Raw genomic sequence first — 27300 nt, forward strand, 5'->3', positions numbered from 1 at the left:
ATGAAGAATACTAATTAATTAGCCACTCCCAGAACATAGAATATATTGGTCAAAGTGAGTTTAGTAGAAGAAGTGTAAGATCCCTTGGGGAAGGAGTGTGGGTGCTAGAGGAATGCTTTTTGGGATGATACTTGACCCTCTGGTTAATGGTGGCAAAATATAGTTACCCGAATGGAAAAGAAACTAATGGTTATATGTGTGGAGAGGAGTAGTTCTGTAAATTTGAGATTAACATGACTGTTTCAATTTTGTAATTGATTGCCACTATCCTAGAGTTTGTATCACCTGGAAAGATTGTATGTTCAACTAAGAGTTAGTATATCTGTTGATAACCAGATCTGTGGTCTTTGGGCAAATCAATAGCCTCTTCAGGCTTCAGTTTCATCATTTGTAAAATCAGATATTTTGAATAGAATTTCACTTCTACTCAGCTCTAATAGTCCCTAAACTCAATATTGTGTGATTTAGTAAGGGAAAAAAGAATTCTCTAATTCCTAAAAAGGAGATGGGGGAAAGGGAAGAGGACTCAATTATCTTCCCATACAACAAGCTGGAAATATTGCTTGCAATCCTTCTTTTCTTGCGTCTGTCTTCCTTGATTGAATATTAACATATGTTCAATTGAAGTACAGATTTGAAGCATTCCGGATTTGTGTGAACCTTAATGTTGAGAATTTGACCAAAGCAAGCCATATTTTTCCTAATTTACATTCTTGCTTTGGATATTCTGTTGTGTTCCCAATCCTGAGTTTATAACACTAAAGGATGGGAAGGAATGTAAAGCTGGAGTTTCTTGGAGAACTCTGCCATTTGTCTCAAATCATAACGCAGTTGAAACAGGTATATTTCTGGATGGTAGCAGGGTTAGTTGAGGCACTTTTGACATTTTGTCATTGCTTACTCTGCTTTTACATTATAGAAAACCATAAAGGTTGCTGTTGTACGTAAGACAGTTTTCTGTAACCCGCTGCAAAATTCAAAGAGAAAAATAACTGGCAGAGAGAATCCTGGGGTGAATTGATCTCCCTGAAAATGATTTCGATTCTTACATAAATATACCCCCGTTTTATTTTTCTTTTTACTGGGCATTAAAGATTGTTTGGGATTTGTGTCAGCAGGGCGTGGTGAAGACATAGTACAGATGTAGAAGTTTGGATTACTAAGGGAATCGATGGATTAAAAGTTAAAAAAAAAAAGCTGTATACATAATAGGTTTTGCTCCAGCAGATCAGAGAGGATTATCTTTAACAGCATTTACTTGATGGTATTTGAAGAAAATTTCCTGAGACTCTGAGGCCAAGTTAATTCTCAGGTACTTAAAACTTATAAAGCAGATTTCCGTAAAAGTGAGAAGACCATATTGGTGTGTGTGAGTGTGTCATTTTTAACTTCAGGTTTTTTCCTATTTAATTGAAGTATATCATTTATACATGAACATACATAAACAATATGTGTATAGTAAAAGTTGTGAACTTACAAAATAAACATGCATAACATCATACAGTGGTCCCATGCATCACCTCACCACCAACACCTTGCATTCTTGTGAGACATTTGTTACAAACTATGCAAATATATTGTCAAAATGTTACTACTAACTATAGTCCATATCATACATTTGGTATATTTTCCCCCTTACCCACCCTATTATTTTTTAAGTATATTTTTATTACAGAGGTTGTGGATTTAACAAAACATTCATGTACATGTGCAGAATTCTTGTACAATACCCCTTCACCAACACATCACACCATGGTGAAATATTTGTTACAGATTATGAGATAATATTTTCAGACTATTACCACCAACCATGAAGTCCATGTGTGAGAGGTTGGCGCTGGGGTTGGTGTATACTCAGGAGACCTGAATCTCTGGACTGTTCATATGACAGCCAGGCCCTGATCCTCAGCAGACTTGCAACTCCTACCATTTGGTTTATTGGACTTACCCTGGCCAGCTAACAGGGAGGTGAAGAAGGTCGGCTGCCAAACGGGAGAGCCAGGGGTGCCTGCAGCTGCAGGCGGGAGAATTGCATCCAGCATCCATGTGGAATATAAGCCCCCTCGGGTTGGATGTAGCCATCCTGGAGTCCATAGGCTGGAGGAGTGGAGTGTGGATTAGAGTGGATTTACTGATGTTCTCCTCTAGAACAATTGTCATTAGTAATGGAAGAAATTGTGGCATTGATGTGTGTGGGGGGTGGCCACAGTACCTGCTGAGGGTGGGAAGAGGGAAGAAGAAATATGATGTGGAGGCATTTTCAGGATTTGGGAGTTGTCCCAGGTAGTACTGCAGGGAGAGATGCTGGACATTGCATGTCCTGCCATTGCCCACTGGGTGGACTGGGGGAGAGTGTAAACTACAATGTAAACCACTATCCGTGTGGTGCAGCGGTGCTCCAAAATGTATTCACCAAATGCAATGAAAGTGCCACGATGATGAAAGAGGTTGTTGATGTGGGAGGAGTGGGGTGAGGGGGGTGGGGGGGTGTATGGGGACCTAATATTTTTTTAATGTAAAATTTAAAAAAAAAGTAAGGAAGAAAAAAAGATGTGAGCATGCATGACCAAGTTGATACACGTAATTCAGTTTCTGTTGTAAGATATAAAAGTGTAAGAAATAGTTGAAAAGTTAAATTGAATTCCTAACAGACATTTGAAAAATCGGTTCTTCTCTAATTGCTCTTAATCACCGTTCCACATGTTTGTAATATAATAACTGCTCTTCTTGCTTATCGTGTGGTTTTGTAAGATCTTAAAGTATTTTCTGAATTAATGTAAGATTACTAAATTGTTAGATATTTAGTTTTCTTGTACTCTAATTCTTCAAGTAATGGTTCTCCAATTTGGCATGTGGTAGTTTTTATTAACCACTGTATTTCATTAATTGGAATACATCATTTCAGTGATTCTTAGTATTACAAATGGAAAGTCACACTTTTGAGAAATGGACATATATTAACAGACTCTGTAAGTTCAATTTCATTTAGAATATTTATAAAGGTTTCATTTAAGTAGCTATCACCTGTAGCACTGAGTTCCTTAGAATAGGCTGTTTCGTATTTCATTATTATTAAATGTGACATTTTTCCTGTTCATTTTTTAAAAATTAGGCTTTTTAAAAAATATGATAGTTCATTCCAAAGCTTTGAAAAAACTTCAAAGACCATGAGTTTGCTATATCATTCCTTTTGAATACTATGATAGTGATGTCTGATCAAGGGGACATTGGGAGCCATATTTAAATCCAAATAGACAACCCCCCTCCCCAAATCTTTATTTTAGATCCTTAAAAATTTGCTTGGTTTCTTTTGTATTAATAAGAAAAATATTTTTTTGTTTATATTCAAAACTTCCTAACTCTTTTTGACTATTTATAGTGGATAAAATTTTAAAATGAGACAATTATTATTTTCTTTGATCTATGAATAATTTCTCTCATCTGACAAATATTTTCTTTTTTGTTTCCTTTTGGTTTTATAGAACATTCAAATAAAAACTTTGGCAGATGATGTGGTAAGGTGGTCTTAGCAGCATGTTATTACCCATGCATGTTGTCTTTTTATGAAAGTAGGTGGACATTAAAGCATTGATATATGTAAGATACAAAAAATATCTAGATGTTTACAAAGTACAGTAGAATGGAGGAATTGTTAATAGAGTGAATTCTTTATTTAAAAATTATGAACAGTTGTATGAGTTCCCAATAAAAATTTTATTTTATTATCCTGATACAGACATTAATTACATGTTTTAAAATAGTCTCTATCTTATTCTAACCAGAAGATACAGACATATCCTTTTGGGATAGGAAAATAAATTGTGAATATGTTAAACATTAACATTACTATTTGAAGAAATTAATTTAAATAGAAAGTAAATTAAGTTCATTAAATTTGTCAGATAGTGCTATTAAATTTAAAAACCTTAAATATTTTTAAACTGGGTCTCAGAGTAAAACTTATTAAAAGTTATGGGCTCAAAATTTAAATGCATCTTTTAATTGCTAAAATTTTAAAATATGTTTTAAGCAGTAACAATTATTTCTTCCTGAAGTTACCTATCTAAAAACAATGCAAAAAATTGTTAGTGCTTTCAAGAGGTGAAAGAAATTGTCTTGACTTCATTTTCTTATAAAGATATAACTGGAGGCAAAACCAGTTTTCTAGATAGAAATGAAAGACATAGTGAAGATCTAATGTACATGTAAATAATGCTACTTTGTAGCGAGTACTGTGAAAGTATACATAAAGTGATACGAAGGGAAAGGAAAAGAGATGTTGATTTAATGGTCAGTTGCATATTTAAGTGCTTTTATGTCTACCATATCTTTCAATGAAATTTGTTGGATATTGCTCAGTTTATTTGGGATTACTTAATTTTTTTCTTGAGTTGTTTGAAGATATACTACATATCTAAATCAACTTAATTTCCACCAAGAATTAAAAGAAAATTTGAAAAAGTAGTTCAAGATGATTTGAAGTACCAAATCTTAAGTTAATGTAAACACTGTAATAGGAACCAGGGGCTTGTGACTTTAGGTGAGTCACTTTTTTTTTTATGAACTGAGAGTTGGTCTAGATGGTTTTTCAAGTTTTTCTCCAACTCTATAATTTTATGATTTATATATAGTCTCTTTGTAAGTAATCGTGTACTCAAATCATTTTTGTAATCCTAAATAAGCTGCTTAAAAATACTGCTCATATCTCTTTCAAAGTACACCTTTTAATAAAAAAGGTTTGTTCTTTGAATCATTAAAATTAAAGGTATGTTCTTTTAATGAGGGTCAGTATAATTTTACAGAAGCTGTGATAACCTTTGTGATGCTTTTTGTAATGTTGAAGTAGTTTATGAGGACTCTGGTACATGACAGTAAAGATATGCTGGCCTCATACCTAACATGTCTGCTTATTTAACCCGAGTTGATGGTTTGCATGTGCTTCTTAACAGAAAACATAATAAAACTGAATTGTATTTAGTTTTATATATATATTACTGATTTTTGATGTCTGATGAGTTGTGGTTTAAAACAATACCTTATTTACATATAACTGAAGTCATTAACTTTATGTGAAATAGCAAGCTGATCATTAGAGACTGTACATGGAATCAGTGTTTTAAAGTCAATTATCCATAAGATAGTGAGTTCTTCATGATCTTATTTGTAGGAATAAGATAATTGTATATTTCCAGTTAAAGGAAAGGGTGTTCTTTAAATTAAAAAAAAAAAAAAGATTTATTTATTTATTTCTCTCCCCTTCTCCCCCCACCCCGATTGTCTGTTCTCTGTGTCTACTTGCTGTGTCTTCTTTGTCCACTTCTGTTGTTGTCAGCAGCACGGGAATCTGTGTTTCTTTTTGTTGCATCATCTTGCTGTGTCAGCTCTCCATGTGTGCAGCACCATTCCTGGGCAGGCTGCACTTTTCTTCCGTGCTGGGTTGCTCTCCTTACAGGGCGCACTCCTTGCGTGTGGGGCTCCCCTACATGGGGGACACTCCTGTGTGGCAGGGCACTTCTTGTGTGCATCAGCACTGTGCATGGGTCAGCTCCACACAGGTCAAGGAGGCCTGGGGTTTGAACCGTGGACCTCCCATGTGGTAGATGGACGTCTTAACCACTGGGCCAAGTCCGCCGCCATGTTCTTTTAATTTTCGTTTTGCTTCCTTGTTGGCCCCTCTTTTTAGCAAAGAAAAGGTAGGGGAAATAATAAATAGTATCTAAGCGTGTTAATACTTAGATAGTAACTAAACGTGTTAATTTATTTAAACCTTATAATGGCCTAGGTAATATCGTTACCATCCCCACTTTAGATATGAGAAAACAGGCATAGATAAACTACGTAACTTGCACAAGTTTACTCAGCTTGTAAATGGCAGACCCTATGTAGCCTGGCTTCAGACTTTACCATTATTATATGCTATTGTTATGCTGAAAAATTATTCATTGATATTTTTCACACCCACACTTCTAAGGCTGAAGAACTACTTCAGCGTTTTAAAATAGTACAATCTCTAACTGGAGCTTCTGCTTAAAATAACATTTTGTCAAAAGATAATAATGATATATATTATACTAATTTTAATGTTTCAGTTCTTTGTTTGTGGTTCTTGATCTTTCTGAGGGTTAATTTTTTTTTTCCTGTTTGCAGCGTGACCGAATTACTAGTTTTAGAAAATCTACTGTCAAAAAAGAAAAACCTCTTATTCAACATCCTATTGATTCTCAAGTTGCAATGAGTGAGTTTCCAGCAGCTCAACCATTATATGATGAACGATCTTTGAATTTGTCTGAAAAGGAAGTACTGGATCTCTTTGAAAAAATGATGGTAAGTTAGATCTCTAATTTTGTTATAATTTAAAAATGTGTATGCCCAGAATAGTGATGGTTTTTAAATAGGTATGGTTGTATGGACTACATTTATATCACTTAGAGGAAAGAGCAGAAACTTGTTGATAGAACACAACTGTTTTCAAAAGTATGTGTTTTGGGAGCTAATAGCACCCTTACTGGTCTATCCCTTCTACTATAAGCTCCTAGAAAGAGGGACTGTCTTATTTATCTTTTTTCTCTAGTATTTAATAGTCTATGACACATGAAATCAATTTTTCAATTAATTAATTCATGTCCCCTTTTCTACAAAGCAAAACAATCCACTTTGCTAAAAATGACACATAGTATTATGTTGATTATGTTGAGTATATGAAGTAGAGTTGGGAGAGTAGAGTGTAACAACAATCGAGGGGATGCGAGATATTAATTCATCTAAGTTTGTATTATTGGCAACTACCAGCAACCTATATTTTTAGCATATTTCCTATATTTTATAGAATGTATTCTAGATTATTTCTTAGGTAACAAATATAATATTTTGAGTGTTCTTCAGTTTATGGTAGGAGAAGAGAGACGCATGAGGCCTTGGGCCATATTTCATTGGTTTGCCTGATCATAGAAGGCTTGGAGAAACTGATATGGGAGTCATTCATTCATTTAAAATTTTACCCCACTTATTAACCTAAAATTTTTTGTGGGTGTCTTTGTATCTGACGTTGGGTTCCACAGGGGTTTCCACTATCCCTTATCCATACCAGAAGAAAAGGTTGAGAATCACTGAAATCTAGACCCTTCTAATTTGCCCACTCTGGACCAACCATCTGGTTACCACCCCTTTCCTCAGCCCCTTTGTCTCCCTTCTATGACTTGAAGAGTAAGTAGGCCTTCAGTAAATACTAATCGAAACTTTTTGAATGAATTCAAGCAAATTCCCTGTATCTTTACACTTTTCCTCGACTGTTATGCCTACAACTAGCATCTGGCTTTCCTCCTGCACATCTCCTGACATCTCTACCCTCTTTAATCCTTCTTCCTACTCCTGTGGAATACTTTTCCTGTTGCTCCTTCTATGCCATCTTCTTCAAACTGTCTTTCAAGCAGCTTTTTCTTTTGTGATGTCTGTTATCTGTGGGTCTTCCTTGGTAATTATAACACCTGGCTTATAGTTTTCCTTTTCACTTTTTTCTTTGCTGTTTGTTTTGGCGATTTCAGCTATTATGTTGATAACTCCTTCAGTGCTTTTTTTCCTCTTAGTTCCTTGATTTCCTAAACTCTGATCTCAGTATGTATATGTGTGTGTGCATGCAAATATATATACTTATAACTATATACTATATATTTATCACTACATATTGGACTGTTTGATAATTTGGAATGATTCCATGTCTCAGATCTTTAATTTTGAAATTCTTTTTGAAAGTTAAACCACCTATTCTCTACCTTCGCAGACCCTTAATTTTACAGAGCATGTATTGCGTAGTGGTTAAAACTTGCACTTCGGTGTCATTCAGTCTTAGGTTTGACTTCTGGCTCTGCAATTAAGCCTGTCACCTTGTGAAGGGTCTGTAACCTTTCCAAATTTTATTTTCTTCAACTGTAGCAAAGATATAAGAACACCTACCGCATATGGTTATTAGGATCAAAGGAAATAATATTCCTAGAATAGTGCCTGGCATATAAGTTTTCTTTATAAGCATTTTTATAAATATTTGATCCGTTTTCTCTCTCTCTCTCCCCCCCCTCCCCTCTCTCCCCTCCCTCTCCCCCCTCTCTCCCTCCCCTCTCTCCCTCCCCTCTCTCCCCCTCTTCCCTTTTCTCCCCCTCCCCCTCTACTCCCTCTCCCCTCCTTCCCCTCTCTCCCTCTCTCCCCTCTCTCTCTCTCTCCCTCCCCTAAAATAGCCTCCTAACTCATTTTCTTCCTGACTTTCAAGTCTTGCTTATTCTAATCCATTATTGTCCTATTCATGATTCTGAAGCAAATTCCATTTTTAAAACCCTTAGTGAGCCCTTATTTTTCCAGACACTTCTTTTCTTTTCTTTTTTTTTTTTTAAAGATTTTATTTATTTATTTAATTCCCCCCCCTCCCCTGGTTGTCTGTTCTTGGTGTCTATTTGCTGCGTCTTGTTTCTTTGTCCGCTTCTGTTGTCGTCAGCGGCATGGGAAGTGTGGGCGGCGCCATTCCTGGGCAGGCTGCACTTTGTTTCACGCTGGGCGGCTCTCCTTATGGGTGCACTCCTTGCGCATGGGGCTCCCCCACGCGGGGGACACCCTTGCGTGGCACGGCACTCCTTGCACGCATCAGCACTGCGCATGGGCCAGCTCCACAGGGGTCAAGGAGGCCCGGGGTTTGAACCGCGGACCTCCCATATGGTAGACGGACGCCCTAACCACTGGACCAAAGTCCGTTTCCCGTCCAGACACTTCTTTTACACATCCTGAGTCTGTTCCCTTAACTATGCTCCTAGATGACTATTTCACATTTTTAATTCACTGCTGGTTTTAGTTTCCTAGCTGTTAAAACAGATACCATGCAATGGGTTGGCTTAGGAAAACAGGTGTTATCAAAGCAATCTAGGTTGTCAAAGCAATTAAGATAGGTGGGGACTACATATGTGGAGTGAGTTGCTTCAGTGGTTCCTCATGGAAACTCTGGTTCAGGGCAGAAATATTCAGCAAATGATCCTTTTATTCCACAGAATAAAGAGTTTACAAAGGTTAAATAATCTCCTTGTCTCTTATATAGCACAGAGAGTCCAAAAGAGCAGCAGAAGTCCCACTGTGTCTGGTCTCCTGGGGTGCCCCAAAACTGATCTGGGTTGAGGTTTATACATGGCAGCTCTGCACACCCTACTAGAGAGACCAGTCTATACTGTTTGAGTGTGGCGTTTATTTACATTGTGGTCAAGGGGCCCTGCCACTGAGTAGTCTTTTTCTGGTAAGCATCTAGGGCTGCTTGTTCCTGGGATGAAGGTCTGGTAGTGCCTTTTCATTAGTCTTAACATCTCCCCCAGTTTGTTTGAACAGCAAACAATAGAAAAGGAGGTGGGAATAGTGGAAACTACAGGATGGCCACTTAGTATGTGTGTGTGACTTCCACAGAGAAGGAGGTGGGAATAGGTGAGTTCTGGGCAATGGCCTCTGAACCGGTATCTGATTTCCCTAACAGTCACCACACTGCTCAAATCTCAGAACTCTTCCTCATCTTTATTTTCTGCTGATGACCTTGCAACTAATTACTCAGTAAATTGAAACAATCGGAAGAGAATGTCCACAGACTCCCATCACAATTGTAACTGCATTCACATACTCTTTATTGCTACTTGTTACTATAGAGAACTTTTCATGTTTCTTTCCTTCCATTTGTCCAGAAGATTGTTTTTCACCTACTCAGGGACATTGCTTCAATAATTTTCTCTTCTTTCATATCATTTCCAGCAGCATTTGAACATACTGTGCTATTTTAAAAAGCTTTACCTTAATTTTTTTTTAATTAGAGAAGTTGTGGGTTTACAGACTAATCATGTATAAAATACCGGATTCTCATTCATCACTTCACCACCAACACTTTACATTGGTGGGGAACATTTGTTACAATTAATGATAGCACTTTTTTGTAATTTTACTTAATTTTTTAGCAGTAGTTACCTTTGTTATAACTGATGAAAAATTATTAAAATAGTACTATTAACTATTGTCCATAGTTTATATTAAGTGTTCTTTTTCCTTATACTACCCTATTATTAAAGCTTTGTATTAGTGTTGTACATTTGTTAAAATTCGTGAAAGAACATTCTTATACTTGTACTAGAAACTGTAGACCATCATCTACAATTGGGTTCACTGTGTTAGAGAGTCCTATGCTTTATCTTTTTATTTTTATTCTAGTATTGTATAACACCTAAAGTTTCCCCTTTTAACCACTACAACAGTTTGAATTTGGTGAATCCTCACCAAAAATGATTATGTTTTTGAACTATTCCATTTCTGTGGTTGTGAGACCCTTTGATTGCGTTAGATTCTGTTAAGGGACCTTGATTAGATCACTTGATTAGATTGCTTTTGATTGGACTACATCAGTGAGATGTGACTCAGGTTGGGTTTCTGCCCTTTTACTGGAGCCTTACATTAACGGAGACATAGAGAGAAAGAAGATGCACAGAAAAGGGAACTCTGCCTTTTTCACCCAGCCATGTGAGAGAGGAGTCAAGGATCACTAGCACAACATCCATGTGGAATCTAAGCCCCCTCTTGATATAGATGTGGAGTGGACATGGCCATTCTAGGGTCCCCAGGATGGAGGAATAGAGTATGGATTAGAGTGGACTTACTGATATTCTATTCATGAACTATTGTGATTAGTAATTGAAGAAAATGTGGCATTGGTGTGGAGAAAGTGGCCATGGTGGCTGCTGGAGGTAGGAAGTGGGAGGAAGAGATGTGATATGGGGGCATTTTCGGGTGTTGGAGTTGTCCTGGGTGGTACTGCAGGGACAGTTAGCAGACATTGTATGTCCTCCCATGGCCCACTGGGTGGACTGTGGGAGAGTGTGGGCTATGATGTGGACCATTGACCATGAGGTGCAGCGGTGCTCAGAGATGTATTCACCAAATGCAGCGAATGTCTCATGATGATGGAGGAGGTTGTTGTTAAGGGGGAGGAGTGGGATGAAGGGGGTGGGGCATATATGGGCACCTCATATTTTTTGAATGTAACATTAAAAAAATAAAGACAAAAATAAAAAATAAAAAATAAAGAAAATCACTGACCAAAAAAAAAAAGGATCACTAGCAGCCAAAGCTGAGGCATGAAGCCCCCAAGAGCCTGGACACCCAGAGTAACCCAAGACTGAAGAGACAAAGCATATGTTTGATTGCCCATAGCCGGGCTCACAGAGAAAGCAGAGCAGCCAAGACTGAGGGAGGAGGCCCAGAAAGAGACAAGCGCTATGCCTGATTGCCCACAGTTGTGCTCCTCTAGATGACGACCCTTGAGGGAAGGCAGGGTCTTTAGCAGAGATTGGCTTCCATCTTGCCTCGCCATGTGGTGGGATGCCAGGATCACCAGTAACTGTCTTTGGTAAGAAAGCATCTCTGATGATGCCTTGATTTGGACATTTTTATAATCTTGGAACTATAAGCTTTGACCCTAATACATTTCCCATTATAAAAGCCAACCCATTTCTGTTTTTTTTTTTTTGCATCAGCAGCCTTTGGCAAACTAAGACAACCATATTCACCTATATGATTCAGTGCAGTAAATTACATTCACAATAATGTGCTACCATCACCACTACTACCATTCTTTTTCAGACCTTTACTATCAGCATAAATAGAAATTCTGTACAAATTAAGCATCAACTCCCCATTCTCTAATCCCAGTCTATCCCCTGGTAACCTATCTTCTAGATTCTAACTCTGTGATTTTGTTTTATAAATTATCTCTTATCAATGAGATCATACAGTATGTGTCCTTTTGTTTCTGGCTTATTTCAATCAGCTTAACATCCTCAAGGTTCATCCATGTTGTTGCATGCAACAGGATTTCTTTACTTTTTATGGCTGAGGAATATACATAGTCTACCATATGCATATACCTCATTTTGTTTAGCCGTTCACTGGTTGATGGACACTTGGGTTGCTTCCATCTTTTGGCAATGGTGAATAATGTTGCCATGAACATCAGTGTGCAAATATCTATTCGAGTCCATATTTTCAATTCTTGTGGGTATATACCTAGTACTGGCATTGTTCTAGGTCATATGGTAATTCTACACTTACCTTCCTGAGGAACTGCCAAAATGTCTTCCATAGCAGCTGCACCATTTTACATTTCCACCAGCAATGTATGAGTGTTCCAGTGTTTCCCCCACCTCCTCCAACACTTGTAATTTTATATATATATATATATATATATATATATATATATATATAAAATTTTTAAAGGATACTTAGATTACATAAATGTTACACAAAAAATATAGGCATTCTCATATGCCCCACTCTTCCCACTTTCTACTCCCTCCCACATAAACAACATCCTTCATTAGTGTGGCACATTTATTGCAATTGCATTGAGCATGACCATAGTTCATATAGTTTATATAGTTCACACTGTAGTTTACACTCTCTCCTGCACAATTCTGCATGTATGGGAAGATATAAAGTGGCCTGTATCTGTCATTGCAGTCATTCAGGATGATTCTCAAGTCCCGAAAAGGCCCCTGTATTATACCTGTTTTTCCCTCTCCCTGCTTCCAGAGCCTCCAGGGGCCACTGCCTTCATATCAGTGTTGTAATTTCTTCCATTGCTAGAGTCACAAGAAACCTATAGTAGAATACCAGTAAGTCCATTCCCCAATCCTGAGGATTCTGGGATAGTGATGTCCACTCCACCTCTAATTGAGAGGGGGCATTGATTCCATACAAGACTTTCTTGCTTGCAGTTGTAGGCTCTCTTGTTTCTTTGGTATGGTGGTTAGTTTCTCCCTCCTGTTTAAGGTTTTATTGTTGATTGACTTTGTGTTAAAGCTCTTCTTTGAAACTTAGCTCAACTTATTGTAGACCTTTAGAATACTTGAAGTCTGGTGAGCTTCAACTTTCTCAGCTCATCTTCATCTGAATTTTGCCCTGGATATGATTTTCAAGATTGCACTTCTTGTATAATTTTTTCACTTCCAGGATTAAACTGCCTTTCCTGTTTTCCTTCTGGGGATTCTTAATCCGTTTGTTTTTGTTTACAATTTTATCCTTTCCATGATTTGTTTAAATTCTCTCCTTCACTCAGTGCCCCATTTTCCTTACTCTTTTCACTTCTGGGACCTTCCTATCTTATAACAGTTCAGTTTACCACTCTCCCCCTTTGCTTTTTATTTTTCTCTGTGAGGCTTTTCTGCCTCTGATTTCTTCCCGGTTAGGGTATTCTACCCTGAGGAGCCAGATGGGGTCAATCCAGAAAGGTGGGCAACTCCATAAAGGTCCATTTTACATATAGTTACAACAGAAACTCGACTGAGTGAGTGCAGCTTTTTCCAGCAACAGTTTTACTGTGGTTTCTCCCTACACCTCCCCCTTTCCTAGGTCCCTTATATGTGCAACACTCCTCAGGGGCTTGTGTTCAGCTCTGGGTTTCTGTGGACTTGGGTCCCTGTGTCTGGATATGCATGGGGTTCTATCATTGCTGTCCCTGTTGGGCAGTGGGAGTGATCTGGGTCACTGACTGAGCAACTCCCATGTTGTGTGGGACCAAGTGAGGGAGAGCAGTGGATATGTCATTCTGGGACAGAAGTTTCCTATCTGATATTTTTGTTTTTCTTCAATTCAGCATTTGTAGAGTCCTTTCCCAGGCTATACCACCTTCCAGAGTTTTAAGCAAGTGGGTTTTTTCCTTTTATTCACCAATCTCTGGGTAGGTTTCTTTAGGGGTTGTATTATGTTGCCATGTTGTTGACATAACTCCCCCCAAACCTTCTCTTGGTCCTATCTCCCTTGCTAACTACCTCTCCAATTATTTTCTCTTCTTTGAAGTAAAACATCTTGAAATAATTGTCTTTATATTTCCTGTTTCCAATTCTTCTCCTCTCAGTTTCTCTTAAATTCACTCCAATTGGGTGTTTATCTGACCTTACCATTAAAATTGCTTCCATCCACGTCACCAAAGATTTTAATGCTGCTAAATCCCATGGTCAATTCTCAGTTCTCATCTTACTTGACCGATCAGCAGTATTTGATACACTTGATCATTTACTCGAATTTAAACCATTTTTTTGTCTCAACATTTCATCTGGTTTTCCTCCTACCTCATGGACTGTTCCTTTTCAGTCTTTGCTGATTACCTCTCACGGCTTTAACCTCTAAAGTTAGAGGTTAAATAATGCCTGGAGTGGTCCAGGGATTGGTTCTTGGATGTCTTCTGTTCTCTAACTACACTACCTTTTTTCATGATCATGTTCTTCTATGGCTTTAAATTACTTTTTGTAGGCTAATGATTCTCAAATTTAGCCTCATGCCTCTTCTCTGTATCCATATATCCAACTTTTTAATTAACATCTCTCCTTAAAGGTCTAATAGACCTCTCAAAAGTAACATATCCAATACTGAACTGCTGATATTCCCATGTAACTATCTATCCAGTCTTCCTTTTCTCAGTTGATGGCATTTCCATCTTTCCATTTAATGAAGCCAAAAACCTTTGAATTTTCCTTCAGTTATCATTTTTACATCTCACTTTCGATTTATTAAGAAATCCCATTAGTTCTCCCTTCAAAGGAAGATACCTGTAACATCTGATCATTTCTTAACATTTCTACACTGGTTGAGATCTTATGTGGACTATCACAATAGCTTCCTAATTGGTTTCACTGCTTCTCGCCTTGACCCTATAGTCTCAACAGAGAAAAATTATCCCTTTAAAACTTGAATAACATCATGCCACTTTTTGTCAAATACCTACAATGACTCCCTATTTCACTCAGTGTAAAAAAGCCAATAATACTTAACAACAGCTTCTAAGGCCTTATATTATCTGCCCCTCCCCCCTTACCATTTGTTATCTTCTCCTATTCTCCCCTCTCCCTCACTCTGCTTCAGCTGCCTTTTGTGTGACTGTAGCCACAAGCAAAAATGATTCCTGGTAGTTTTCAGTTTTTACAATTTGTGTACAAAATTTCCAATGTTCTCAAGTTTTGTTCAACATTTCTGTTTTGTGATTTGAGTATATGAAATGTTTATAATAAAATTACCACTTTGATCTCTAAATTTGTTATATATTTTAAAATATTTGCTTGTTGGATTCATAAATGTGATTTTTAAAAAATGTTCATCTTGATGTTGTGCTTTTCCTAATGAGAAATTTTCCTTTCATGGATGGAAAAGTTGAAATGGGAAATCAGAGAGGAACAACCAAAAGATTAACAAGAAGTTTTTTAAGAATTTTATCTCTTCTTTGAGAGAAGACTACTTGTATCTGGAGCATGATTTATTTTATGAATATCTTCAGTTAAATTATAATCAATTTACACTACACAAGATATTTTAGTAATAGTTTTCATTTGCTCTTTACTTATAGTTCAGGCATGGAACTAGACAGATTCATTTGTTATTTTAGTTGATCTTTTAGATAGTCCCACAATCTAGGCAACATTGTTATACTACATTTGACAGATCAGGTAACTGAGACAGAGAGAGAGGTTAAGCACCTTGGTTTAGTAACATGCCTAAGATAGTAAGTGGCTGAGCTGGAAAGTTAAATTTACATGGAAATCTAAAAATTTAACATTTCTGTAACATCTGTCTTTAATAATGTTTCAGTGAAGCCATGTATAAACTCAATGCATTTTCATTGCTTACATATTGACTTGGTTTGGAAGGCAATTCAGAGGTGCATCGGGTGGTAGGCAAAACCAGCTAAGGGAACTGATGTGGCTCAGTGGATGAGCACCGGATTCCCACATACAAGGTGTATTAGTCTACCAAAGGGGTGCTGATGCAATCTACCAGAAATCTGTTGGCTTTTATAAAGGGTGTTAATTTGAGGTAGAGATTACAGTTACAAGGCCATAAAGAAGAAGTTATTTCCCTAACCAAAGTCTGTTGCCAGGTGTTGGTACAAGTAAGGCTCATTTCTCTTCCCAGAGCTCATTTCTTTCTGTGCTCAGCTTCTCCATTTTCTCCACAAGGCCAGCTGTAAACTATCTGGCAAAGGGCTCAGTTCTTTCCTTGGGGCTCTAGCATCAAAAAAAAAAAACAACTAAGCTCTCTCCTCTGCCATGTCATTTTCTGTGTGATTCTTTACCCAGCAAGGGGGCAGGGACTCAATGTCCTACCGATGTGGCCGAATCAAAGCCCTAATCTTAATTTAATCAAGTAAAAGTGAAACCTCTGAATTTAATACAATCAAAGGGTATCCTTCCCAGAGGAGCAGACTAGTTTACAAACATAATCATTATTTCTTTTTGGAATTCACGCATCAATAATTTAAAAATGGTACACGAGGTCCTGGGTTCAAATTCCAGCTCCAGTACCTCCAAAAAAAAAAGAAAACGCCAGCCTGGGTTGGATTATTTCCCAGTGATAATGCAATGTTGACCATAATAGCATTTTATAGAGCAGCCATTGAAAAGGAAGTCTAATTTAGTAACGGAAAAGTGTTAAAATGTCACTATTGACGTAGAATGGGAGAAGGCACTTAAATCATTCTGTTCCTAAAACACAGGAATAGATTTCCAGATATGAAATTTCCCTTTTTTATTTCATATCCTTGTGGATGTCCTTTTTGTACAAATACTATATGACATGTTCTTGTCCTACTTAATGGTTATTATGACAATTTTGTTTTGATGTTACCCTTTATTGTGTTGTTCCAATTGAGCTTTTCTAGACTTTAGAGAACTACGAGTATTTAGGTCATTTTTCTAAACAATATATATGTATTTTAAGATAATGTATTCTGAGGTTTAAAACATTTTAAATGATTGTATAAAATATCATGACATTATACAAAGTAATAGTGTGTAACATGTTTAAAAAGAAATAAATTACCTTGACATTGCTAATACTATTTATTATTTGGAATTTCTGGGTAATGATATATTTTGTTGAAATTTTTGGTGTAAAACTTAAATAATGAAAGACAATATTCAAATATAATCCTATCTTATTCTGATAATTGAAACTCTTGTTATGCCTAAGGACCACAGAACTTCTTATTGTATAGGCTTGCAGATGAAGATAATAGGGGATATTGGTCTAAATTTGAAATTACTGCCGGACATATTTTTTAAAGCATTAACTGTTTTATTTAATTGCTAATAGCTCATTATAAAAATCAATGAACTCTTTTTTTTTTTAAGATTTATTTATTTATTTCTCTCCCCTCCTGCCCACCCTGGTTGTCTGTTCTCTGTGTCTTTTTGCTGCATCTTCTTTGTCCGTGTTTGTTGTTGTCAGCGGCATGGGAATCTGTTTCTTTTTGTTGCGTTATCTTGTTGTGTCAGTTCTCCGTGTGTGCGGCCCCATTCTTGGGCAGGCTGCACTTTCTTTTGCGCTGGGCGGCTCTCCTTATGGGGCACACTCCTTGCGCTTGGGCCTCCCCTACATGGGGGACACCCCTGTGTGGTGTGTCACTCCTTGCTCGCATCAGCACTGCACATGGACCAGCTCCACACGGGTCAAGGAGGCCTGAGGTTTGAACTGTGGACCTCCCATGTGATAGACGGACACCCTAAACACTGGGCCAGGTCCGCTGCCCAATTGACTCTTTATAGATGTCTTAGTTCCCTAGGGCTCCCTTAACAAAGTACTATAAACTGGATGACTTAAAACAACAGAAATCTATTGTCTGACAGTCTTAGAGCTTTAACCTATAGGGGAGAATATTGTTCTGTACTTCTCTCTTAGCTTCTAGTGGTGGCTTGCTGGCAATCCCTGGCATTCTCTACCTCAATTGTCATATGACTTTCCCCCCCTGACTGACTCTGTCCAATTTCTTTATTTTATAAGGACACCAGTCATCTTGGATTAGGAGTGCCCAACCTAATCCAAATTGACCTCATTTTAACTAATAATGTTGTAGAAGTTGAGAGAGGTTCAATTATTTGTGTATAGAAAGACCAGGACTCAGGAATGATTTTGAGAAGGAGAAATGATTTATCGACGGCCGGCCGGACCTTTCTGTTCAAACCCCAGTCTTGAACAAGATTTTCAAGTTCCTTTTATGCAGGGTAAGGGCTAAATTGTTCTTTGTTTCAGTGCGCAATAGGTTTGAATTAGCATATATCTTCCACATCGTAGTAAGCTTTTAGCATGGACTTCATACATTCTAGATAAGCTTTTAGCACATTTGGTTTGCATTTTCCCTGAATATTTAAAGTTTATAGAGTTTGCGTTGTTAAACTCTTTCTCTGGTACTGGAGTGGTTGCTATGGTCACCAAGAGCAGCACTGCAGCCTCTTACCATCCCACACCCACAAGTCAAGACACAGACCGCTTAGGTTATCTACAAAGGAACGAACAGCCTCCCACCCATAGCCCACATCAATAACACTGTCAAAGACCCTGAAGAGTAACATTCAGGGGACCAGGTGTTAGGACTTAAACATATCTTTCAAGGGACACAATTCAGTCTCTAACAATAGTTAAATATAATCATGGAAGGAATCCAGATCTGGGTGTTTAGCTTTTTCTTACAGATGTGTTAGTAGATTTCCAATGTTCCTGTGAATCTGACATCCTTCTGTGCACTGATGTATCATTTTCATATTGTGGTTATTCAGTGAAACAATTATAAACAGTTCTTTTGAGTAATGATATCAGTGTCTATTGCTGGTAGATTTAAATCTCCAAATTTGAAATTTTTAGATGATTATTTTATAGAGTACAGGCACCTTATTAAGCAGTGTGTTTTCCATAGTTTGTAAAGCTCTGAATTTTGTACTTTGAGTACAACTAGAATTGAGTATTGGGAAGTGATTTTTTTTTTTAACTTTCAAACATTTAAAAAAAAATCATGTTGTTATATGATTTTTATAATTACCTGTTTGGGTTAAATTATACTTGCTCTTCAACGCTCCTGCTCCTCTCCTCTGCCAAGAGTCATGTTTTTTAATTTTCTGTAATTGGGGAAATATAATAAGACTAGCACAATAATTCTCCCAAATATTATTTGGTAACTTTTAAAGGTAATTAAATTATAGTGGTATTATTTAACTCTAATTTCAAATTTGAATTAGGTTCATATTTGTATGACATTATACAAAGTAATAGTGTATAACATGTTTGAAAAAAAATAAATTACCTTGACATTGAGAAAGGTAATAGTGTATAACATGTTTGAAAAGAAATTACCCTGACATTGAGAAATCATATTTATCATATCATATATTTCATTTGGAGGCATTTTGTACTGTCTCTCATTAGACTTGGTTGAAATGTCTCTTGTTTCCATTTTAAATATAAGGAAATCAATAATGCTGCAACTGAAAAAGTGTTCAACATTCTAAATTATAGCCTTTGAGCTTGCTGAAAATACCCGAACTGTTTTTTTGTACATTGAGTATAATGCTTAGGAACTATTAAATGTTTAATAGTGTTAACTTGATCTTTTATCCATATTGACTTAATGTAATTAGACTGAGGAGAGAAATATGTCCTGACTCTGCCATTTCCTATAAGCACAGGATTTCTTGACCTTTTTTGTTCCTTGGACCCCTTTGCCAGTTAGGTGAAAACTATGGACCCATTACTAAGTCCACACTATATTGTGTAGTATTTAATAAATATATCACACGCACACCAACATGTTCCCCACAAGAATAATGTTATTTTGAATTTCAGTTCAAGGTCACAGACCCTTGTTAAGAACTCCTGCCATAGAACATGAAGAACATTATTGCTCTTTAGTATGCAATTGTTCTTTTTTTTTTGGTGGGGGGGAGTCTGTTTCCATTTTAATTTTTTAAGAAAAAAGTATTGAAACATTTTGAAAGTTCTAGTTGAACTTTGATTTCTATAAGCTAGCAGAATTGTCTATTGAGTGGAGGTTCAGCCCTCAATGGTGACGCTGGATGCATAATGTCTGTAAGGACTGTTTTCTAATGTAAGTAATTAAGTAGTGTGTCTTTTGCAAAAGATGAGACTAGTGATTTATAATTAATTTCTTGACACTTCATTTCAACCTCATTTATCAAAGACAACTTTTAATATATGATTATATATGAAAATATGTTTTATACTTTGTTTCTATTCAGCAATTTATTTCAATATACTTCACATTTTTGGCATAATTTAGTGATAGTGTAGTTACAGGCAATAAATAGTTAAGTTATGCATCCCTTATTCCCTCTGCTAGAACCCTCATAAAGAATATCAAGTTTTTAAATTTTTGTTTTCTCACTTTTGCCTTTCTTCGTTTTGGTGTCATGTTATATTTCAACTTGTTGGGTGTTATATATATATATTTTTAGATTTATTATTTTAAGTTTATTTCTCTCCCCCCACCCCATTGTCTGCTCTCTGTGTCCATTCACTGTGTGTTCTTCTGTGTCCGCTTGGATTCTTGTCAGCAGCACTAGGAATCTGTGTCTCTTTTTGTTGTGTCATCTTGCTGCATCAGCTCTCCATGTGTTCAGCACCACATCTGGGCAGACTGTGCTTTCTTTGCGTAGGGTGGCTCTCCTTACGGGGCGCACTTCTTGTGCGTGGGGCTCCCCTATTCCCGGGACACCCCTGCATGGCAGGGCACTCCTTGAGCGCATCAGCACTGCACATGGACCAGCTCCACACGGGTCAGGAGGCCCTGGGTTTGAACCCTGGACCTCCCATGTGGTAGGCAGATGCTCTGTCCATTGAGCCAAATCTGCTTCCCTGGATGTTATATTTTAACCCAAGTGTATTTGTTTTCCTCAGACTGCTATTATGGGTTTCTTTGTCATCTAGCACCATCTTTCAGAAGTTGGTTAGCTTGGGTGTTAACCTTTTTAGTGTTCTCAGAATAAGTAGTTCAATTAATGGTTTAGTTACAATACAATAACTTATCGGTAGGCTAAGTCTTAGACTCTATTAAAAAACCATGAAATAGTTTTCTGTCCTGATTAGATTCTCAGAAATTTCTAGACAGCATAATTTCTATTGGTTATGTATATATTTCTAATACTCCCACTCCGTATCATTTGACTGAGGTAATCATTTCTATGCAAACTCCCAAGAAAAGTTTATAAAAGAGGAGAGAACTTAACCAGTAAACAGGTCTAAAAGGTAACTAAATCTGTGTCAGGTTTTATTTTTTTTTTAATTTTTATTTTATAAGCCAATCAATTTTATTGATACACATTAATAAAGCATATCATTCATCAAAATTATACAATCAGTGGTATTTGGCATAACTACATAGTTGTACATTCATCACTTCAATCATTATTAGAGCATTTTCATTATTTCAAACAGTTTGTGCCAGTTTCAGATTTACTTATCTCATGTAATTCTCACCAAAAGTTCACAAATGAGAGGGGGTAGGGTAGGAGCAAGAGGAATTAAAAGAGCTAGAGTTGCAAGTTTACTCTGATTGTAGCTGGTAAACTTCAAAATTCCCTGCCTCTGTTCTTGGTTTGTAAATAGCAATGCTAAAAAATTTCTCCCTTTTCAAAGGGTCTACTAGTATTTATTGCCATGAATGCCCTTCAACAACCATTTATTGAATATTGTATGCTAGTTGTTGGGGATACAAAGATGAATATAAGACTTCACTTGCCCTCAGAATTTAGTTAGGGAGAAGAGCAAGGAAACATGATTTCCATAGCTCTAGGCTAGCTGTGAATATGGTACTGTGAGTATTACAGTACCTCATAGGGCCTCAGGGAGGAAGCAGAGAAGACCTAAATACACTATAAATTTCAGAGTCAGGCCTGGATTTTCATTCTTTATTTTTTGGCATTTGAAACAACCTCAAATTTTAAAAGTTTACCTCATCAAGATCTAGTGCCTTCTGTTTATAAGATACTGTTCTAAACTATGAGGAGAGGGCAGGGAAAAACTCAGAGAAAATCTCTTCTGTCAAGTACCTTATGTCCTGGTTTGGGTGATATATCAAATGTAAGGTGTAATTGTGGAAAAAGTAAAGACCAATTTCCGTGTTAGGGGAACTTTATTTGATGTCTCTATTGAATATTCGTTACTTTGCTAGGTTTAGGGGACATAAAGGTGCCAAAGAGGACATTACCCTGCCTTAAGGAATATATAATCTAAATTGTGGGTTGGCAAACAATGCCCACCTATTATTGTTCCACCCACAAGTTAATGGTTGAAAAAAACCAAAAGAAGAATATTTTATGGTTCCTGAAAATTTTACGAATCTTAGTGTCCAGAAATAATGTTTCATGGAATGCCCATTTTTTAATGTTTTATATGTAGCTGCTTTTGGGCTATAACTGCAGAGCTGAGTAGTTAAGACAAAGAGCATGTGACCTTCAAATCCTAAAATATTTACTATCTGGCCCTTTTCATATAAGGTTTGCCAACCTCTGGACTAATGCAGTAGTCTTTGATGTTTTGATTTCCCAGCGCATCAGAAAAGGTCTATATATTTGAGCAAGTAAACTCAGTATATTTTATTTTAAAATTACGTATATGTGTGTACTGATTATATACATTATAAAAGATACAGATATAAAAAATGAGAAAAGATTGAAATGAACAAGATTTTAAAATGATTTATTTATTAATGATACAAAAGCCTTTGCTATCATGATTAATAACTTTTTAGTGAGCAATGTCAGTGTGTCATTTTTTATGTCTTGTTCAAAAACAGATGGTAATTAGAAGGTTTAGTTCCACATTTGTTATTTGGCTTAATCATAGCATTTCATAGGTGAAACATAAATCAGACAAATATACATATGTCCAAATGGACTGACTACATTGTTAAGGACACTTAATAAATCATAGTATTAACTTTTCTCAGTCCAATCCATGAATCAAGCAAATATTTCTTGCTGAACTGTGGTTAGTAAATTTGCATCTTCCCTGATGACAGTCAGTTGTTCTTGCAACTATTCTGGAGTGTTGCATTTTTATATAAATGAGTTCAAAATGGGGCTTCAACAGATGTCATCAGGGATATGAATTCTTTCCATTTTTCTTTCCATGTTCTTAAGGTGTTGACCCTCATCCTTATGTTTGTCTGTTCTTGTCTGATGGACACATGCATCCAATATCAGGAAGAAAGACGAGGAGATGACTGAAGGGAGAAGGGGTTGAACTGGAAGTTGGGTCTATCAGTGTGTTCTTTTACAATAAAGTTCATTTGAAGAACAGTTGTTTTCTTACTAATTGTTAAAATGTCAAGACATTACTTGCCTTTTCATGAATGAAAAATGCCTGAGTCATTTCCAGTTTTTGAGATAACCAGATATATCTTGTTCAATACAAAATGGTTTCTGGGCCACTTCCCATCTCATTTCAAAATATTTTAAATAAATATTCTATTTTTTAAAAATACCTTTTATTGAAAAAAAAAAAAACAGCTGCATTCTTGGATTCCTATAGCACTCCGTGTACTTCAGTTTCAACCTCTTTCTTGCAAAGGCTTTAATTTCACATTCTTAGGAATCTTTCCCACTTACTGTTTTTCCATGAAACACTTTTTTATTGAATAATTTTTGATAGTATATTTTCTCTGTTCGATCGTTCCTTTAATGACTCTAAGAAAAGTAGTTAATATATTTCATTATTCAAGCAATCTAGCAAATATGGGATGTTAAAATAAGCTGTACTTTTTTTATTCAACTGTATAGTATACCTCATACACTGAGTAATTTTTCTAATACCTGTTTCAGCAATTTTTCAGCAGTGATTTCTCTGTGTCTTCTGAAAGTATATACTGACAAAGGATTATGTTTTAGTTCACGGTCATGTTGTTTTACATGTTTTAATTCAGCTGTTTTTACCAAGTTTTTCCTTAATGTCATGGGACCTTTTATCTTTTGCTATTAAAAGAAGGAAAATTCAAAACAGTTTCCTAAACATTTGTCTTATAAGTTTCCAAAATTTTACTATATTACTGGATTTGAGTATCATATGATTCTAATTTTGTTGAGAAAATTGAAGACGCTTTCTTCATGCTCTGAATGCTTAGATTTTAACTGTCCTGCTAATTCGAGGTAGCTTTACACTATCTTTAGCTAATATATATTTTTAAAGATTTATTTATTTTTATTTATTCCCCCCCCCGCCCCAGTCGTCTGTTCTCTGTGTCCATTTACTACGAGTTCTTCTTTTGTCCGCTTCTGTTGTTGTCAGCGGCACAGGAATCTATGTTTCTTTTTGTTGTGTCATCTTGTTGTGTCAGCTCTCCATGTGTGCAGTGCCATTCCTGGGCAGGTTGAACTTTCTTTCGCACTGGGCAGCTCTCCTTGTGCGTGGGGCTCCCCTACGTGGGGACACCCCTGCGTGCCACTGCACTCCTTGCACGCATCAGCACTGCACGTGGGCCAGCTCCACATGGGTCAAGGAGGCCTGGGGTTTGAACCGTGGACCTCCCATGTGGTAGACGGAAGTCTGCTTCCCTTTAGCTAATATTTTAAAGTACAATATACACTTAGCATGAGGATCTTCATTAATGATGTATATATGTCCGTGTTTCAAATAGCTATCTTGATAATTTCAATTTTATGGGGTCAGCTTTTTATTAACTCTTAGATTTTCACTATTTTTACCGTATAATATGACTGATGAAAGGCTCATACTTACGAGTAGGGAATATATCACTCTAGTACCTTCTTCCCTTGTGCTTAAATTATTGGTATCGTCCTATTATTTTCAATCTGTTGCCTTTGAAGGAATCTTTTTTTTTTTTTCCCCTTTTCCCTTCCCCTTCCCCACTCTGCTGTTTTTGCTGTGCCTGTTTCTCTTTTTTGTCTTCTCTTCGTTTTTCCTTTTCCTCTAGGAGTCACTGGGATTCAATCCTGGGGACCTCCAATGTGGAGAGAGGTTCCTTGTCACTTGCGCCACCTCAGTTCCTGGTTTCTGTTGTGTCTCACCTTGATCCTCCTTTCATCTCTCTTTTTGTTGGGTCATCATCATGCTGCATGGCTCGCTGAATGGGCACTTGGCTCACCACGTAGGCACTTGGCTCGCTGCTTGGCCATACCTTTTTTTTTTTTTTCTTTTTTTTTAACCAGGAGGCCCTGGGGATGGAACCTGGGTTCTCCCATATGGCAGATGGAAGCCCAACCACTTGAGCCACCTCCACTTCTCTGCAGCAATCTTTTAAAGCCACTTTTCCATTGTGTGAGGGTTGATTTAGTTAAAACTAGATAAAATAATCTGTAAATCCATTTAAAACCAGGTGCACACACACTGCATTATATTGCAGTACACTTGAATGCATTGTAAATGCCCCATACATCCCATAAGATCCCTCATGTACTATTTGGACCTATCTTCCAGTGAGGGTTCCAGTGTTTATTCACATGTTAAATGTTAGTAAAGCTTATTTTGTTTTATTTTTGACTGAAAATAAGTATTTTTCCCAAACTCTAATGTAGATTACTTCCAACAGAATCTGAAACAGAAATAGAGGAAGAATTTTTATACCATTCTTAGTAAGTTAATACTTTTATTTTCTCCTTTTGGTACTACACTATTTTTAGAAATAATATATTTGGACAATTTTTTCTTTCTATTTTGTTTTCCTTCTGAGCTTCTATATGTTAAGAGGCTACAGTTTATACAGGAAAAACTAACTGGATCTTTTGAAAACATGAGGTGGTCAATTTATTCCAGGTAGAGTTGGTTATTTATGTAGAAAATCCTGATGCTTTCATTGGAATTGTGAGGATAAAAATGTCCTTTTTAGTCTATAGAGGCTAGCAATGTAATAATTTATATAATTGATGTGGCGGTTCTGAGGGCAGGGAAAGGGGAAAACAGGCTTAATATGGGGACATTTTTGGGACTTGGGAATTGTGCTGAATGACATTGTAACGACAGATATGTACCATTATGTATCTTGCCATAACCTACAAAATTGTATGGGAGAGAATAAATTACAATGTAAACTATAATCCATGCTTAGTGGCATTGCTCCAAAATGTGTTCCTCAATTTTAAGGAATGTACCACACTAATGAAGGATGTTGTTAATGTGGGAAAAAGTGGGAGGTGTAGGAAGTGGGGCATATGGGAATCCCCTATATTTTATATGTAATATTTATGTAATCTAAGTATCTTTTGAAAAAAAAATAAAATAAATTTAAAAAATTGTTGGTGCCTGCAAAGCAAGTTAAAATACTTAGGGAAAAGGTTCTACATATTACTTTCATTCAACAAATGTTTATTACGTGTTTGCTGCACTCCAGGTACTATGTCATGGGCTGGGAGTGTAACAGTATATAATATCTAGTTTCTAAACTCAGTTAACTTATACTTTAGGGGAGATGGATTTATCAGATACTTTCAATATAAGTGATAATATGGGAGAATGGGATAGATGTAGTTATTTCCAAGAAAGGTGTTTTGGGAAAATTGTCCTGAAAATTAATGGCTGAGCTGAGTCTTGAAGTATGAGAGTTACCAGTTTAGGTCTGTGGGTTGGGGACGCAGGAGCGGGTGGTGAAGATTACAACATTCCAGGCAAGGAGAATGAATGAGCATCATGAGCAAAGTAATGGAAGTGTGTAACAGTATAGTGTGTGTAGGAAAACTACAAACAACATTATTAAGGGTAAGATAAATCTTGGTATTAGATGAGACTGGGAAACTGACAACAACTTTGAAGGCTAGTTAATATGCAGCAGGCTTGATATGCTAGATCACATTTAATCTTGACAGCATTCCTCTCAGGTATATACTCTTACATTATTCTTATTGTCCTCTTTCCTTCCCTACAAAATGATACTACTCTGATGGCATGATCTCAACAGTCTATGCCAAAAGAAACTGAATGGAGGTACACAGTAGATGTATCAATAGAAGGAGAATAAGTTTTCTGCTTAGAGACTGTAAAAGGTGGCACTTCCACATTCTTAGGACTGACTGTGAAGTATACAAATAAAGAAACTCATTTTCGTCAGTGTTGAGAGTTGATTCCACGTGGAAGATATAAATTCATGTTAACTACATTTGTAAGAGATTGAAATTTAACCAGAGTGTTTTGAGGCAGTAAAGATGTGACCTAGCTTATTATGTGAGCAGATCTTAGGGTTTTTGATGGAAACAAACACAATGAGTCAGCAGAATGGTGTGCTTCTTACTAAGTCATAAAATCAGGGCTGCATTAATAGAGGTATAGTATGGCATTCATCAAACCATAGTTAGTGTATTTGAGAGAGAAAGATATTGATACCAAGCCATGTCACATGTGGAAAAGTTGAAGCTTGTAGTTATACTTTAGCCTGAAGGAGAATGTACAATACATCTTCATGGTTCTTGATTTTTTTATCTTCTCTCCAATCTGACTCCCATCTCTCTTAGTTCAGGCTCT

At 36.7% G+C, this 27300-nt stretch overlaps 1 protein-coding gene across 10 annotated transcripts in view; it reads left to right on the top strand.

Moving 5' to 3' along the window:
• Positions 1-27300, top strand: part of DIAPH2 (diaphanous related formin 2) — a 1008307-nt gene that overhangs the window by 76459 nt on the left and 904548 nt on the right. For 8 of the 10 annotated variants that reach the window (XR_009184437.2, XM_004477009.4, XM_004477011.4 and 5 more), the window contains exons 2-3: positions 3483-3515; positions 6148-6324. Coding sequence is in view for 9 of the 10 variants with exons in the window: in XM_004477009.4 (XP_004477066.1) it covers positions 3483-3515; positions 6148-6324 (210 nt within the window). In the remaining variant the exon portion in view is untranslated. The remainder of the gene's footprint in view (positions 1-3482; positions 3516-6147; positions 6325-27300) is intronic. The other 2 variants (XM_071212993.1, XM_071212994.1) reach the window with 1 other exon arrangement.

This window comes from Dasypus novemcinctus, chromosome X, assembly GCF_030445035.2.
Source record: "Dasypus novemcinctus isolate mDasNov1 chromosome X, mDasNov1.1.hap2, whole genome shotgun sequence".
NCBI classification, from domain to species: Eukaryota; Metazoa; Chordata; class Mammalia; order Cingulata; family Dasypodidae; genus Dasypus; species Dasypus novemcinctus.